The sequence below is a fragment of the Anabrus simplex genome, chromosome 3, assembly GCF_040414725.1.
Source record: "Anabrus simplex isolate iqAnaSimp1 chromosome 3, ASM4041472v1, whole genome shotgun sequence".
NCBI classification, from domain to species: Eukaryota; Metazoa; Arthropoda; class Insecta; order Orthoptera; family Tettigoniidae; genus Anabrus; species Anabrus simplex.
The window spans coordinates 40,493,965-40,511,308 of NC_090267.1; the positions used below are offsets into that span (position 1 = coordinate 40,493,965).

Sequence of the window (17,344 nt, forward strand, 5' to 3'; positions counted from 1 at the left end):
AACTTTAATATCACACGAAAATGGTAAACATAGTATTTGTAACATCATGTTTATACATATACGTATCATAATATGATTTCATATTAAAAATAATGAATAATCACATGCAAGTATTTAGTCAATGCAATAATCTTTCTGTCTTTCTTTATCCGTTTACTCTCCAGGGTTAGATTTTCCCTCGCAACAAGCGAGGGATCCCACCTATACCGCCTCAAGGGCAGTGTCCTGGAGCGTCAGAATTTGGGTCGGGGTATACAACTTAGGAGGAAGACCAGTATCTCGCTCAGGCAGCCTCACCTGCTATGCTGAACCGAGGCCTTGTCGGGGGTTGGGAAGATTGGAAGGGATAGATAAGGAGGAGGGAAAGAAGTGGCCTCGGCCTTAAAATTAGGTACCACCCCACCATTTGCCTGGAGGAGAAGTGGGAAACTGTTGAAAACCACTCCGAGCATGACTGAGGAGGGAATCGAACCCCCCTTCTACTCCCGAGGCTGAGTGCACTCCGCTACAGCTCTCGTACCACTTTCCAAATTTGGTGACTGAGCCGGGAAACCAACCCGGGCCTTCGGGGTTAGCAGCTAATCACACTAACCACTACTCCACAGAGGCGGACACAATAATACAATAACAATCTTTTTTGCTATTAGTTTTAAGGGGTGCGCTCTGATTTGGCGTCCTTGCTCTAAAGAGGTGTGGGGGAGGAATTGGGAAGGAAATCGGCCTTGGTATTTTATTAAGGTACCGTCCCGCCATCGCCTGGTTGTGAAAATGTTAAACCGAGGAAAATCGTTTATGGATTGGCCAGCATGTGATTCGAATCCACAACCTACCGAATCCAACGCACACAAGTAATAATGCACACCTACCGGGTCACATCACAGCACTTATTCATTTCCTTACGATGTATTCCTATGAAGCGTACATTGAATTGTTGCTAATTTATGGAGAACGTTCGTTCGTTTGTTCGTAATTTGTTTACCCTCCAGGGTCGGTTTTTCCCTCGGACTCAGCGAGGGATCCCACCTCTACCGCCTCTAGGGCAGTGTCCTGGAGTTTCAGACTCTGGGTCGGGGATACAACTGGGGAGGATGACCAGTACCCCGCCCAGGCGGCCTCACCTGCTAAGCTGAACAGAGGCCTTGTGGGGGGATGGGAAGTTTGGGAGGGATAGACAAGGAAGAGGGAAGGAAGTGGCCGTGGCCTTCCGTTGGGTACCATCCCGGCATTTGCCTGGAGGAGAAGTGGGAAACCACGGAAAACCACTTCCAAGATGGCTGAGGAAGGAATCGAACCCCCCTCTACTCAGTTGACCTCCCGAGGCTGAGTGGACCCCGTTCCAGCCCTCGTACCACTTTTCAAATTTCGTGGCAGAGCCGGGAATCGAACCCGGGCCTCTGGGGGTGGCAGCTAATCACACTAACCACTACGCCACAGAGGCGGACTATGGAGAACGTATGGTCGAATAATATGTATGCCACGTGCTTCGTAATGGCAAAGAGTTAAAAGAACACAGTAAAGTGGTCAACATTTTGAACACTTGTTACTCTGAATATGCAAGTTACCCTACTCCCACAGACCATCACGTCGTAGTCCAACCTGGTTACGTAACATCGGATAAAATCAGTCCTTTTCAGGACCAAATAAAAATTCACTCTTAGGAACGGGATGATATGCGGTCATATTGCAGTCACTATAAACGGCGTTAATCGAAAAAAAAAAAAAAAAAAACGCAACACCACCACGCAGCTGGCTGATACAACAACGGTGACGCGTGTTTTAGTTACCACCGCTACAGTGCGCCTCGGTGCGGGTTGAGCACGTTGTAGTCCTTACAGACACTTCCTGTCCAAACGTAAGGTAGTGTTAATCGACGCGCAGGTGGCTTACGGGCTTCAAGTCAAGAGACCTGTATCTGGCGAGCCGAACTTGTTCTTGGCCACTCCCGGCACTAAAAGCCATACGCCATTTGATTTCATAGTGTTAATCACAGCTGTGATCGTTTACGACATTCATTATAGCTTAAGTAATAGAAATAACGCTGCCGTTAATTATTTCAACCATATTCGCGAGCGAGCATTATATAAACGGTATGGTTGTATTAAGGCCATCAAAAGCAGATCCTAATGTTTTTCGGATGACTATGATATAATTACGCGTTAGCTGGGTTACCTACCTCCGAAAAAATAAGGGGATAGCGAACTAACTGGTATTATATATATATATTTCGACAAGGCTAGGAAGAAGGTACCAACCTTAGGGATCTTAATAACTTTCTTCTTCTCCTTGATGATCACCAGCAAGTAGCCGAAAGCCATGCCTATCACGTAAGGCATGAACCTTGTGTACGCTGGAACGTACAGCTTCTTCTGGAACTCTTTTGAGTTGTCTCTGAAACAAAGAAAACCATAGCAGTTAAATTTATGATCAATTTTGAGGAAAGAATATATAGGCATGAGCCTGCATACTACTTAGACTACTCCAGAGAGTCTGTTAGACTGAAGAGTTCACGGAGTAAAGAGAACTCATGGCTTTGTTGAGGCATTGGAAGAGATAATTGCGGTAGAGATGAAATATGACAGTTCCATTGTAAGGGCTAAATGGTTAGTGTGCTGGCGTTTGGTTCATAGGATATCTGGTTCGATTCCCGGCCTGGTCGAGGATTTTAACATTCAAGGTTCGGGGTAAGGCCCCATCCTCACCTATACGGTGTCAACTCGAAAGACTCCAGCTATTTCAGGAACGAGGAAAAACGTAGGATTTAAAAAAATACAGGAACATTATATCTGTTATCAAAATAGGGATATTTTTTAATTTATCCGTGTCCGAAATCACTACAATATACTTACAACTACTCTATTTACACTTTGCTTTTCCGGTATTCAACTCTCGAGATGGCACATTCATTGGCTTCCACTAAATCCTTCATACTACATGGTTTAGCAGATTTCTACAGATGATAAGGTGTCCATGATCTTGCTTTTCACCACACTCACACAAATCTTGATCATCGTACCCCCACTTCTTCAGGTTGGTTTTACATCGTGTCACTCCAGATCTTAATCTGTTAAGTGTCTTCCAATGTAATATTGAAAACTAGAAGCAATTACCCGCGGCTTCGCTCGCGTGGATTTCGTAACTTGATCAAAATAATCGTTCCTCGGCATTGTACTAAGGCATTATCTGAAAATTCCTAAAGTATAAAAACTCACCCAAAAATTGAGTTTCATTTACCCCAGAAATTCTTTGTAAACCATGTTTGTGGTATTACCTTTTGGGGCTAAGACGACTACGCGGCATACTGTGAGAAACAGTCTTTTCTCAAGTCGAAAAAATAAACATGTTCCTTTATTTTTAAAGGAGATTACAAATACCTATTCCCACATCTGTAACATCTTTAGTTTTTGAGATGCACATAAGTATCTCCATAAAACGAAACGAATTCAACCCATTGATCAGTCCTTCCCCCACCCCCGTCTAAGTGTATTTTCCGAAAACAAAAACACACGTTCCTTTATTTTTAATGGAGATTCCAAATACCAATTTTCACGTCTGTAACATCTTCAGTTTTTAAGATATAAGTATTCTCATAAAAAAAATAATTAAGCTATTTTTCACTTCTTTTCACCCCCCGTTAAGTGCCTTCTCCGAAAACAAAAAGGTACAGTACATGTCCATGTATTTTTAAAGGGCTCTCCAAATGCCAAGTTTCTCGTCTCTAACAAGTTAAGTTTTTTACATATACTCGTAATGTAGATATATCGGTACTCATTTTAAAAATTTTCACGCTTTTCCAATTCTTTTCAGCCCCTTAACTGAATTTTCCGAAAACAAAAAAATACTTGTTTCATTATTTTTAAGGAGATTCCAAAGACCAGTTTTCATGTCTGTACGTCTGTAACACCTTCAGTTTTTGAGATAAATGTATACTCATAAAAATAATTCAACTTCTTCACTTCTTTCCACCCCTCTCCCGCTTTAAGTGGACTTCCCGAAAACAAAAAATACCGTACGCGTTTCTTTATTTCGAAAGGAAATTCAAAATACCAAATTTCACGTCAATAACAGCTTCGGTTTTTAATATAAAGTATCCTCATAAACATATTTCAACTCCTTATTTACTTATTTTCAACTCCACACCCCTTACGTAGATTTTCCGAAAAAGCAAATACGTGTTTGTTTATTTCTAATAGAGATTCGAAATACTAATTTTCGGTCTGTAACATCTCCAGTTTTGAGATACAAGCATTCTCATAAAACTAATTCAACTCCTTTTTCACCCCCTTCCTACCCGTTAAGTTTATTCCCCCCTTCCCAAAAGTGCGTGTTTACTTTTAAAGGAGATTCCAAATACCAATTTTCACGTCTTTAACATCTCTGGTTTTTAAGATATAAGTATCCTCATACAAAGAATTCAAATAATTTTTCAATTCATTCACCCCCTTAAGTGGATTTTCCGAAGGCAAAAGAACACGTGTTTCTTTACTTTGAATGAAGATTCCAGATACAAATGTTCATGCCTCTAACATCTTCAGTTTTTGAGATATATGTATCCTCATAAAAGGATTTCAACTCCTTTTCCAACCCAGCACGTTAAGTTGATCCCAACCCCCCTCCAAAAATGTGTGTTTCTTTATTTTTAAAGGAGATTCCAAATACAAATTTTCACGTATGTAACCTTGAGTTTTTGAGATATAAGTTTCTCCATAAAAAGAATTAAATTTTTCACTTCCTTTCACCATTCCTCTTTAAGTGAATTTTCCGAAAACCAAAAATAATTGTTTCTTTATTTATAAAGGAGTCTCCAAATGCCAATTATCACGACTGTAACATCTTCAGTCTTGAGATACATGTATCCTCATAAAAAGGAATTAAACTCCTTTTTCACCACCCCCACCCCCAAACTGATTTTCCCCCAAAAGTGTGTTTTCTTTATTTTTAAAAGAGTTTCCAAATACCAATGATCACGACTGTAACTTCTTCAGTTTTTGAGATATAAGTATCCTCATACAAAGAATTCAACTAATTTTTCAATCAGTTCAGCCCCATTAAGTGAATTTTCCAAAGTCAAAATACTTTGAAGGAAAATTCCAAATACAAATTTTCATGTCTGTAACATCTTCAGTTTTTGAGATATAAGTATCCTCATGAAAAGAATCCAACTCGTTTTCTACTCCACCCCCGCCCGTTAAGTCGGTTTCCCCCATCCAAAAAATGCGTGTTTCTTTATTTTTAAAGGGGACTCCAAATACAAATTTCCAAGTCTGTAACGTTCAGTTTTGAGATATAAGTTTCTCCAGAAAATGAATTCAATTTTTTTCACTTCCTTTCATACTCTCCACTCAAGTGAATCTTCCGAAAACAAACAGTGCCCGTTTCTTTAAAAGAGCTTCCAAATACCAATTATCACGACTGTAACTTCTTCAGTTTTTGAGATATATGTATCCCCGTAAAACGAATTCATCTCCGTTTTCACCCCCCCCCCCCCTACCAAGTTGATTCCCACCCACAAAATGCATGTTTAATTTTAAAGGAGATTCCGAGTACCAGTTTTCACGTTTATAACATCTTTAGATCTTTTGATATATATATTCTCATACAAATAATTCAACTAATTTTTCAATTCTTCCACCCCCAGGTCAAGGTTTTTTTTCCCTAAAACCAAAGAATACGTGTTTCATTATTTTTGAAGGAAATTCCAAATACCGATTTTCACGTCTGCAACATGTTAAGTGTTTGAGATATAGTGTAGGTATGCTAATTTAAAAAAATTCACCCCTTTCTTTCAGTTCCCCTAAAGTGGATTTTTCGAAAAAAAATATTTATGTTTCTTTACTTTTACAGGAACTTCCAAATACCAGTTTTCAAATCTGTAAGATGTTACGTATCTGAGATAATTTGCACATATAGTCTTTTTTTAAAATTCAGCTCGTTTGTCACTCCTGTTCACCCCCTATCCATCGGATTATCCAAAAATACAAAACTACGTGTTTCTTTATTTTCAAAGGAGATTCCAAATACCAATTTTCATGTCTGTATCATCTTCATTTTTGAGATGTGTCTCCTCATAAAAGGTGTTCAACCCCTTTTCCCCCTTTTTTTACCACCTGAATGGGATTTTCCTAAAACAAAAAAAAAAGTTTCTTTATTTTTAAAGGAGATTCCAAATACCAATTTGTACGTCTGTAAACTTTTAAGTTTTTGAGATATATATATCCTCATTTTAAAATTTCATCCCCTTTTCACTCCCTTAGCGCCGGAATATCAAAAAATCCTCCCTTAGTGAGCATCTACTCCCTAATGTAAATGTATCCCCCAAATTTCATTTCTTTATTTTCAGTAGTTTTGGTTCGGCGATGATGAGTCAGTCAGTCAGTCAGTCAGTCAGTCAGTCAGTCAGTCAGTCAGTCAGTCAGTCAGTCAGTCAGTCAGTCAGTCAGTCAGGACTTGTTATTTGATATATATAGGTGATGTCCTGCAGCTGGGTTCTCTTTCACTTCCCATAATCCTACAGGCGACTTCCTTTCCCAGAGTTCCTTTCGCCGAGATTCGGCTGATGATGGGATTGACGTTGTTGTTTGTAGGAAGCTCTTCCTCGATTTCATTCTTGATGGGTGGGCGTGAAGTCCAAACATTGAATGCCTTGGATTTGTTTCTTGCTTCTTCTTCTTCTCAATCTCTGCTGCAACTTGTCTCCTAACATCTGGAGGCGCTACTCCCATAAGTGGAAAGATCTTATTAACGGGAGTTGGTCGTAAGCAGCCTGTAAGAATGCGACCTGTCTCATGGAGGGCAACATCCACTTGGTTTGTGTAAGCGGAACTTCTCCAGACTGGAGCAGCGCATTCTGCAGCAGAGAAACACAGGGCCAAGGTAGTTAGAGTAAGAGGTGGGGATCACGCGCAGGTCTCCCCACCACGCTTGGCCGTCAATGACGTCAACATGAACCCTCAGCGCCTTGTCTTCTGCATGAGGTAGGCTAATACACTGTTGTAAGCTATTCTGTTTTAGCCACAAGAGAACTTCATTGATATCTTAACATCACCTAAGAAAATGCATTGCACTTCACTATTACAGTAGAGTAATAATAGGAGATCAAATACAGTGTGAATCCAGCTGCGTTTCTGAAGTATTTCGATCTGTATAAAAGGTTGTAACAATGCTAAGACTGTGATCGCAGTGGAATGACCATTCCATATGTTCATGTTCTCAACACCTATGATAACAATAACAAGAGGCTCTAATTGTTACAGACTCGAACATTAAAGCTTGATGACTGCAAGAAATATGTGCGTTGTTACAAGCAATATTGGGAAACTATATACACTGCCAACAACACAAACAGCAAATGTTAGGAAACTGTCCACAACACAAACAGTACAATAAATGTTCTCCTCCAAGTACCAGGAAATGACAAATTCCACGTTAACATTAGATAGGCCATATTAATGAGCCTGTATGTTAACATTCTTAGCACTGGTTTCATATACAACATAATAAATTGCCTTTCATAAAAAAATAACAGGTATGTTATACACAAAGAATAATGCTGATATTAAAAAAATAATATCAAACACACTTATCCATAGCATCAGTGGAATTTCTTTGCTTTTCTTCTTTCTTTATCGGTGTTGTATTAACTGAAACCCGGTCTCTTCAATGTCTTACTTTTGTTTAAATCGTCCATTCGAATAAAAGAACGGCTTCTCACGAAGCAACTTGCAAGTTCATACATTTCGGGGAATTTGTTTTTCAGGATACCCGTAAGGTTTGTGATGATGTTAGAACCCTCTTTCAGTTCTTTCCCGTGGTTAAATTGAAACTACCGAGCTCGATAGCTGTAGTCGCTTAAGTGCGGCCAGTATCCAGTATTCGGGAGATTGGGTTCGAACCCCACTGTCGGCAGCCCTGAAGATGATTTTCCGTGGTTTCCCATTTTCACACCACGCAAATGCACGGGCTGAACCTTAATTAAGGCCACGGACGCTTCCTGCCTATCCCAGCCCTTTCCTGTCCCATCGTCACCGTAAGGCTTATCTGTGTCGGTGCGATGTAAAACAACTTTAAAAAAAATTGGGACTCTTTTTTGCAATTTAATTTCCACCCCTTGTATTTTGACCTGTTTTCTCTCCGTAATTACTTTCTATATCGAGGTTCTTCTTCTTTATCCTAAAAGCTATATAGCCAGTGAAGTCTTCAAGCAGCTCCTTGGTTTCACGACTGTCCTCGAGCTGTTTTACTAGATCTTCAAGGGCTTTAACGAACCCTCGCTTATCCTCCGATAAAAATAGAATGTTGTGGGCTCAACGCTGGCCTTAGACTGGCACACGATATCAGAGTTTTGATCGAGTTCATTAGTACATATTTGGGCGTAATATTTCATAATCTTCCGGAGAACAGTTGGAATTTCTTATCGCCTCGGAAGCATTGAGGCTAGAAGCAATGATTTCACCTTTCGCGTCACAGCTGTCGGAAGAGGAGCGTCATAAAGCCTTCCGAACCCTCGAAGCTGAGAAAGATAACTTTCGATACTGTCTTGATTACTTCTGTCACCATTTATTTACGTCAGTGGTTTTAGGGAATACATGAAAGTGTATGTTTCGTTCCTTCGCGTGCCTGTTATGATTTGTACAGCCTGCAATGGCATGACAAAGCATACTGAAAAGCGTACACTGTTACTGCTGTTTACGTTTTATCTCATAAAATAAATACACACGGTTTCTTATACACCACAGATATGTTACTACCGTGTATTATTAGCACCTAGCTTCTGCGTGCACAGCGATTCTTATTCGAACTACCTCTACCTCATTCAGGCAGATTCAACGCGAGGGTCCTGCGTGACGTCACAGCTCTGCTTTGCCACTGCGCACCTCTCTCGTGATCCCTACCTTGTATTCTACGTACCTTGCACAGGGCAAGGGCAGATGTACGGAGGACTTTAGGTTGAGAGTGTGAGTTCGCGAATGAGATTATTCCTGCTGCATACATTCTGTTTGGTATCTATACAGTGCTGTTTATAAGTTCGGGAACGGTACAACTTTACCCCTAGATATTTGGGTTGATCACAATGGTTTAATTTGCGTCCTTTCCAGGTTACATTCAACTCCTTTCTTGCTTCCTTGTTGAGCAGATTGAATGCGCATACCTGAATTTTCTCCGAATTGGGTTTCAGGTGGTTCTAGTCAAGAGCAGATGCCAGTTTTCATTCTACTTATTCAAATGTTACTCCTTGAGCAGCAAGAGCTGTGTCATCTGCGTAGGTGAAAGCCCTATTTCTGCTGTTAAGTGGCTGATCGTTGGTATAGATGTTATATAATATTGGAGCCAACACACTTCCTTGGAGAAGGCCATTCTTTTGACATCTCCATCGACTTTTCTTATCCTTCAGAGTGACAAAGAAAACGTCTGTTCTGGAGCAGGCATTGAATAAATTGTACCAGTCGATAATCTTTGGTTGTTGAATACAGCTTCCTTGTCATTCTTTTATGATTCACTGTATCATAAGCAGCCGTGAGATCAATAAAAGCAACTCCTGTTATTTGTTTCCTCTCATATCCATCCTCGATATGCTGGGTTAGATTAAATATCTGACCAGAACATGACTTCCCCGGTATGAGACCTGATTGTTCCTTTATAATCTTTCTGTCGATAAAATCAGAAATACGATTCAATATCATCCTCTCCAGAAGTTTGAAAAGATGACAGAGAAGAGATACGGGTCTGAAGTTTTTGGGGTCATTTGGCTCTTTTCCTGGTTTAAGCAAGGCCACAACTTTTGCTTTGCGCCAGATGTTTGGAATCAACATTCTAGTCACACACGCGTTCATCAGTTTCAAAACCCAGTTGATAGTTATGGGGCCAAAATGTTTTATTTGCTTTGATCTTATGTCATCCAAGTCGGCAGCTTTGTTATTTTCATACATTTGATGGCAGTTCTCAGTTCTTCTTCCATGAATGGAGTGCCAAGGTGGTCATTCTCCTCTTCATACCGTTGAATTTTTATTTCTCGGGATCTTCTCGTGGTTTTGCCATTCAGCATTAGTTGATGGGGTATTTGATCAGGAGTAACTTTACTCAACTCCCAGGGCGAGAGTGTAGGATCACCGTTAGGATTTTTTAGTAATTTCCAGGCTTGTTGACTTGAGCGTTTCATATCCAAACTTCCGAGAAGGTTACACAATTTTTCTTTTCTTGATGTTGATATAGCTTCGAGGAGATGCTCTCCTGTTTATATTGTATCCTCTGCGAAGGGATCAATTTCAAATAGCTGTTCATATTTATTAAGGAGGGATTTTGAGTCCTTATCAAGTCCAGGTATGTACATTGTTGTACAACCCCTAGGGATATGTTTACGGGAGATGCTTTTCACTAATTCCGCAAAATGCAGGTAATTTACTGGATCAGGCTTGATGTTTGCTACTTCATCGTCCAGATTTTGAGAGAAAGTGTTCCACTGAGCTTTTTGGAAGTTGAACTGTCTTTTAAAAAGCTTTCTCTGGTTTAACAACTGCCTGTACGGTACATATAAAAAGCTCGATGCTGTGTTCTTGGAAATGGATCTGCAATTTGTTTCTTGGTTTGCTGAGCAATGTGTTCGGTGAAAAAAGTGTTGTCTGGGTTGTAACCTCGCCTCCATCGACCACTGTTAAAGGAATGGGGTAATTTTGGGTCATGTATTAGTTTAAGACCCATGCATTCAGCCCATTTTTCTAAATTTTGGCCATTTGTGTCAGTCTCTTTGTATCCCCAAGACGTACTATGACAATTGGAATCACCGATGACTAGCTTTGTTGGTTGAGAATGGAAAATGCAAGTTTCTGTAAATTTATATTCGTTATTTGGTGGCTTATAGACAGATGTAATAGTGCAGGATATAACTTCAACGGTCAGGATTTCAATGCCATCTACACAGGGAGATAATAGGGAGATAAGTCTCTGCGATCAGGAAGGACCAAAAAAATGTCTCCCGCTTAAGTCGGGAGAGTTGGCACGTTTGTTTAAATGTTTCTTACTTTTATACCCCCTAAGCTTCTGACATCACGAACCAGCACCGGTCTCCTCTAAAACAAGATAAAGTAGAAACCAAATATCGATAACTCGTTACTTACATCATAGTTCCTAAGTGACTCCCTGAGAAGTTGTTCTCATAAGAAATGAGATAGTTGGTAACGGCTCCTCCGACCATCAGAGCCCCCATCATGAGTAATGCAATCCTAGGCCGCTTCCACAAGGGAACCAAGATCAGAGGTGATACCCAATAAAGTTGCATATCCACAGCAAGGTACCAGGACTGACCAACACACTGAAATAAAGAAAACGGTTAAAATTATACCTGATGGAAGATTAAAAGGCAGATTGGAATTTACATTTTTTTACAAGCTGCTTTACGTCGCACCGACACAGATAGGTCTTATAGCGGCGATGGGGCGATAAAGGGTTAGGAGTGGGAAGGATGCATCCGTGGCCTTAATTAAGGTAGAGCCCCAGCATTTGCCTGGTATGACCTGGAATTTAAGAAGTGGTGCGATGTTCCTCGCAGTAGTAAAAGAGTTATCCTTTTTAGAGGACATCCAGCCTCCAAATCCCCTGGGGGTGGGGACGGTAGAATAACATCCACGGTATCCCCTGCCTGTGACGGGATTACTGTCGTGGTAGAAAGTATAGACACCCCAGTTAATACGTTAATAAAACGTTTATCCTTTGTCCCACATAGAAACATACCACACAAAAATTTAGCTTATTTTATTCTACGTTTAATTATGTGGAGTATAAATTGTTATCCTACCCTGTTAAAATTTTAACGCAGGTTGAACAAAAGAAGTGCCGGTATTTTTTTTCCATTTCCAACGGAGCGATCAATTTGAAATTTCATAACATTAAAAGTATTGGTCTGATCGTTACCAAACTTTAATACGTTCACCCGGAAGGACGTTGGTTCGATTCCCCGTCAGGAAGTCGGAAAAATTAAGAAACGAGATTTCCACTTCTGGAGGTGAACATAGCCCTGAGGTTCACCAGAAATGAGTACCAGGTTAATTCCTGGGGGCAAAGGCGGCCGGGCGTAGAGCTAACCACTCTACCCCACCAAGTGCCGAGGTTACGGATAGTGGAAGCCTTTACCTTCCACCCCTCCCAGGGCCTTCATGCCTGTACGGAGATGGCTTTGCTTTGCTTTTTTTTCTATGTGGGACAAAGGATACACCTTTTATTAACGTATCAACTCGAGTGTCTATACTTTTTTTCCACGATAGTAGTTCTAATAAACATAGAAGGAAGTATAGCGGAGCATAGGACCTTTTTCCTTCGTTTGTCGCGTGCTGCCTCCTCTGTAAATACTGGAACCTTTTTCAGGACACCCTGTATATTTAAGGTTCTTTTTGAGAATACAATCAGACTTAGACCTGTGGAAACAGTGAACTGTTATGTTGCTATTGTGAAATTAATTCACAAGATTTTGTAATCTTGTATAATATTCACCCACTTTTGTAGGCGAGCACTTAGAGACGCGCTTGGAGGTAGGATTGCGAAGCCAGAGTCTCAAGTTTCGATTCTGGGCCATGGCAATTTCAGTGTTTGTCCCTTGTGTGCTTTACCTTTACTCATGCTAGCGGGATTATAGTTTCTTCGGTCCCGTATCTTTGCCCCATGTAAAATAAATTTAGTTGTATTTACGTTTTCTTTCAAAATTTCGTGCAGCTATTTCTAACTGAGTGCAGCCCTTGTAAGCAGACCCTCCGATAAGGTTGGGTGGCATGAGCCATGTGTAGGTAACTGCGTGTTATTGTGGTGGAGGACAGTGTTATGTGTGGCATGTGAGTTACAGGGATGTTGGGGGCAGCATAAACACCCAGCCCCCGGGCAAATGGAATCAACCAATGAAGGTTAAAATCCCCGGCCTGGCCGGGAATCGAACCCGGGACCCTCTGAGCCGAGGGCCAGTACGCTGACCATTCAGCCAATGAGTCGGACTGTATTTACGTAAAAGTATACCATAGTAGTACAGGTCTCAATAGTGGAGGTAAATCAAATGAAATGGCGTATGGCTTTTAGTGCCGGGAGTGTCCGAGGACAAGTTCGGCTCGTCAGATGCAGATCCTTTGATCTGACGTCCGTAGGAAACCTTCGCGTCGTGATGAGGATGAAAAGATGATGAAGACGACACATACACCCACCCCCGTGCTAGCGAAATTAACCAATCAGGTTAAAATTCCCGACCCTGCCGGGAATCGAACCCGGGACCCCTGTGACCAAAGGCCAGCACGCTAACCATTTAACCATGGAGCCGGACATTGTGGAGGTAGATCACTTGTCAATCAGCTTCTACCATCTAAAAGTGAATGAACAATCGCTCAAAACAAGAAAAAAATGAGCATATGGGATATTATACGTTCCTCGCAGGTACACTGAATCTATAGATATAATGCCTTTTTGGGGTTATTAAGAGGGTTTTTTTCTATTAAGTCTGATAAAATCTATATAAATAAAATCATAACGACCGTGTGTCTGTACATTGATTATTTCGGCGAAATTTCCCTACAGTTAACCGTTTCAGGTGTAATAATGACCATCTGCATATTTTTTGGCTTTGGTGTCTGTCTGTCGGTTTGTCTGTTTGTCTGTCTGATTGTTTGTTTGTCTGAGTTCATATAACGTGAAAACTATTGCATATATTTCTACCAAACTTGGTATTTAGAATCCACCTGTCCTTGGGTAGGTTTTAGGGCCAATATTATTTCTGAATACCTAAATTTACTGGGGGTTTATTCGAAACCGGAACCATGATTTTGCACTACCTCAAAATATGCATATTGGAAATTAATGGAAATCTACCTTCCTTAATGGAAATCAACTTCTAAACCTTTTTCTCGTGTGCACCATTTCAATAGGAGGATTAATAGGGGAGATATCAAGAACGGTCGACTTTTCAGGCTAAGTCCAGCGGACATAGCCCGAAAGGTGTATGTGGAACAGATTCTAATGGCGGTGCAGACCTTCATTTCGGGGTATTTCGTGGCTAAACGGCAAGTCCTATCACAAAACTGATGGCACAATCTCTGTTCAATTTGGAGTAATCTACAACTTTGGTCCTATGACTTTTTGTAGTATCTCTCTCCATATACGTTAGATTTGGCTGTATTTGTCGATTGTAAGTAAATTTTGCACTTTTTACACGCATAATTCATACTTTGAATCACTTATAGGAAATATAGAATCATCATATTCTACACGATCATTGGCCCACACAGTAGCCTTATGCGAGCCAAATGATATGTTTGTAGCTGTCACATAATTATCCGAAAAGTAATGCACTCTGAGACAATCTTACCCAAATTTCACTCTATTCACCGTTTTTAATTCAATCTGCCCCATAAATAGATGAGATACGAGAAAATATCATAGCACCAGCCATTATGGCGCTAAATACGTCGTTTAATGGTACAATCCGTTTGTTGATATGACTTACAGTTTAGCACCAGTTAATCTGTAAATGAAGGTTTGAAATATTTTAAGCATGCATATACTTTTGTATGTCGATATATATATATGTCAATTTGTAGTGATCAAGAAAAGGTGTGTCTGCTATTGTAATCAGTACTCCCCACATCGAGTTTGACTGGTAGTAGGCATGGAGTCCTTTTCCAACTCCTTTGTAAGTGGGATTAGTAAGGAGGGCCCACCATTTAAAGAATAATTCCCTTCTCGATTTCACTTGCAGAAGGCAAGGGAGTATGTAATTTTGTTCAAAACTCCGGTACCCGTTTATGTTTGGCTGTGGGCAAGGGTGCCCGCCAATATGAACAAATGTACCCATCTAAAATGTGACTGGCATTAGGAATAGTGGCCTGCCCTTTTAATGGAAAATCACCAACTCGGTGTGACTGGCAGTAAGCTGGTTGGCATGAGGAAAAGGGGCCCGTCATTATAATGATAACAGCACAACTCAATTTTGACTGGCAGTAGGGAAGTTGCCCGCCATTAATAAAACAATCTCCTCAACTGTAATCTGTCTGGAAGTAGGAAAGAGGGCCTGTGATTTAACGAAAACTTTCCAAATCGATTGTGACCCTGCATTAGGCAATGGGGCCTGTCATTATAATGTAAACTACCCAACTCCAATGAGAATGGCAGTAGACAAATGAGCCTGCCACTTGCTCATGTACATTGGAAACAACGTACGGGGACCTCCCAATGCTGTTTCTCGGATAACGCTATGAGACATGCAATTTAAAAAAATTCTTATTCACTGCATGTACAGTAATTTACTTTGATATCCGTATACAATTTAGAATATCGTACCGAAGGACGTGTACATTTGCTAGTCTACAATAATAAAAGGAAGTATCTGTCTGTGCGTGCGTGTGTGCGCGATGCCCAGCCAAATCTACGGCACGCAGATATGTGGAATTTTTAACATAGGTGGATGGAAGGGGGTACAAATCCACATCGAAGCCGAATTTTCAATTTTTACTTTCGTTGGTGAGTTATGAACGAAAAACGTGTGCTGGGATATGGCAGTCCATCGTGCTGCCACTAGGATTAAATGCATAGATTCACTGTCGCTAGGCGACGTACATTAAGAAGCTAAGATAGCAAGGAGCCATTTTAAGTCCATGGCGTAGGAAGCCATTTTCAGTGTTTGTCTGTGTGTTTCTGTGTGATGCCCAGTCAAATTTACTGTACTTAGAGATCTGAAAGGTTTCACGTAGGCGTATTCGTAGATGAATATTTATACCTGTTTTCATTATTTTTTCCTCTTTCGTTTCGGCCGTCTGTGGACCACGTTTGACAATCTTTGCAGTATTTTTAGCCTTCTTTGCCTTCAATCTCCGCTAGGCTTTCATTAGTTATTTATATTATTTGAAATCGTTTTCTTCTTCTCTTCTTTCACCTTTGCTGTTCGTAGTTTACATGGATCATCTGCTGAAAGGTATAAAATGGCAGGGAGGGATTCAGTTAGGTGGAAATGTAATAAGCAGCCTGGCCTATGCTGACGACTTGGTCTTAATGGCAGATTGTGCCGAAAGCCTGCAGTCTAATATCTTGGAACTTGAGAATAGGTGCAATGAGTATGGTATGAAAATTAGCCTTTCGAAGACTAAATTGATATCAGTAGGTAAGAAATTCAACAGAATTGAATGTCAGATTGGTGATACAAAGCTAGAACAGGTCGATAATTTCAAGTATTTAGGTTGTATGTTCTCCCAGGATGGTAATATAGTAAGTGAGATAGAATCAAGGTGTAGTGAAGCTAATGCAGTGAGCTCGCAGTTGCGATCAGCAGTATTCTGTAAGAAGGAAGTGAGCTCCCAGACGAAACTATCTTTACATCGGTCTGTTTTCAGACCAACTTTGCTTTACGGGAGCGAAAGCTGGGTGGACTCAGGATATCTTATTCATAAGTTAGAAGTAACAGACATGAAAGTAGCGAGAATGATTGCTGGTACAAACAGCAAACAGGTGGGAACAATGGCAGGAGGGTACTCGGAAAGAGGAGAGAAAGTCTAATTTAGGAATGAACTTGATGGATGAAGCTGTATGCATAAACCGGCTTCGATGGTGGGGTCATGTGAAGCGAATGGCGGAGGATAGGTTACCTAGGAGAATAATGGACTGAGTTATGGAGGGTTAGAGAAGTAAAGGTAGACCAAGACGACGATGGTTAGACTCAGTTTCTAACGATTTAAAGGTAAGAGGTATAGAACTAAATGAGGCCACAGCACTAGTTGCAAATAGAGGAATGTGGCGCAGTTTAGTAAATTCACAGAGGCTTTGCAGATTGAACGCTGAAAGACATAACAGTCTATAATGTATGGCTGTATGTTCTTCTTCTCTTCTTCTTAATCTGCTTACCCTCCAGGGTTGGTTTTTCCCTCGGACTCAGCGAGGGATCCCACCTCTACCACCTCAAGGGCAGTGTCCTGGAGCGTAAGACATTGGGTCGGGGGATACAAATGAGGCGGCCTTCCCTGCTTTGCCGAACATGGGCCTTGCGGGGGGATGGTAAGATTGGAAGGGATAGACAAGGAAGAGGGAAGGAAGCGGCCGTGGCCTTAAGTTAGGTACCATGCCGGCATTTTTGCCTGGAGGTGGGAAACCAGGGAAAACCTCTTCCAGGATGGCTAAGATGGGAATCGAATCCACCTCTACTCATTTGACCTCCCGAGGCTGAGTGGACCCCGGGCCTCATACCACTTTTTAAATTTCGTGGCAGCGCCGAGAATCGAACCCAAGACTCCGGGGGTGACAGCTAATCACACTAACCACTACACTGCAGAGGTGGGCTTAAACGGTTTTAATTAATTATTTATTTGTATCTACTGATTTCTCAAAAATATTGACCGAA

At 41.0% G+C, this 17,344-nt stretch overlaps 1 protein-coding gene across 1 annotated transcript in view; it reads right to left on the reverse strand.

Annotated features, from left to right (window-relative positions):
- LOC136866628 (nose resistant to fluoxetine protein 6) overlaps positions 1–17,344 on the reverse strand; it is a 126,258-nt gene that overhangs the window by 50,244 nt on the left and 58,670 nt on the right. The window contains exons 8-9 of the mRNA XM_067143745.2: positions 11,109–11,302; positions 2,253–2,388 (exon numbers count right to left, since the gene is read on the reverse strand). Of these exons, the coding sequence (XP_066999846.2) occupies positions 2,253–2,388; positions 11,109–11,302 (330 nt within the window). The remainder of the gene's footprint in view (positions 1–2,252; positions 2,389–11,108; positions 11,303–17,344) is intronic.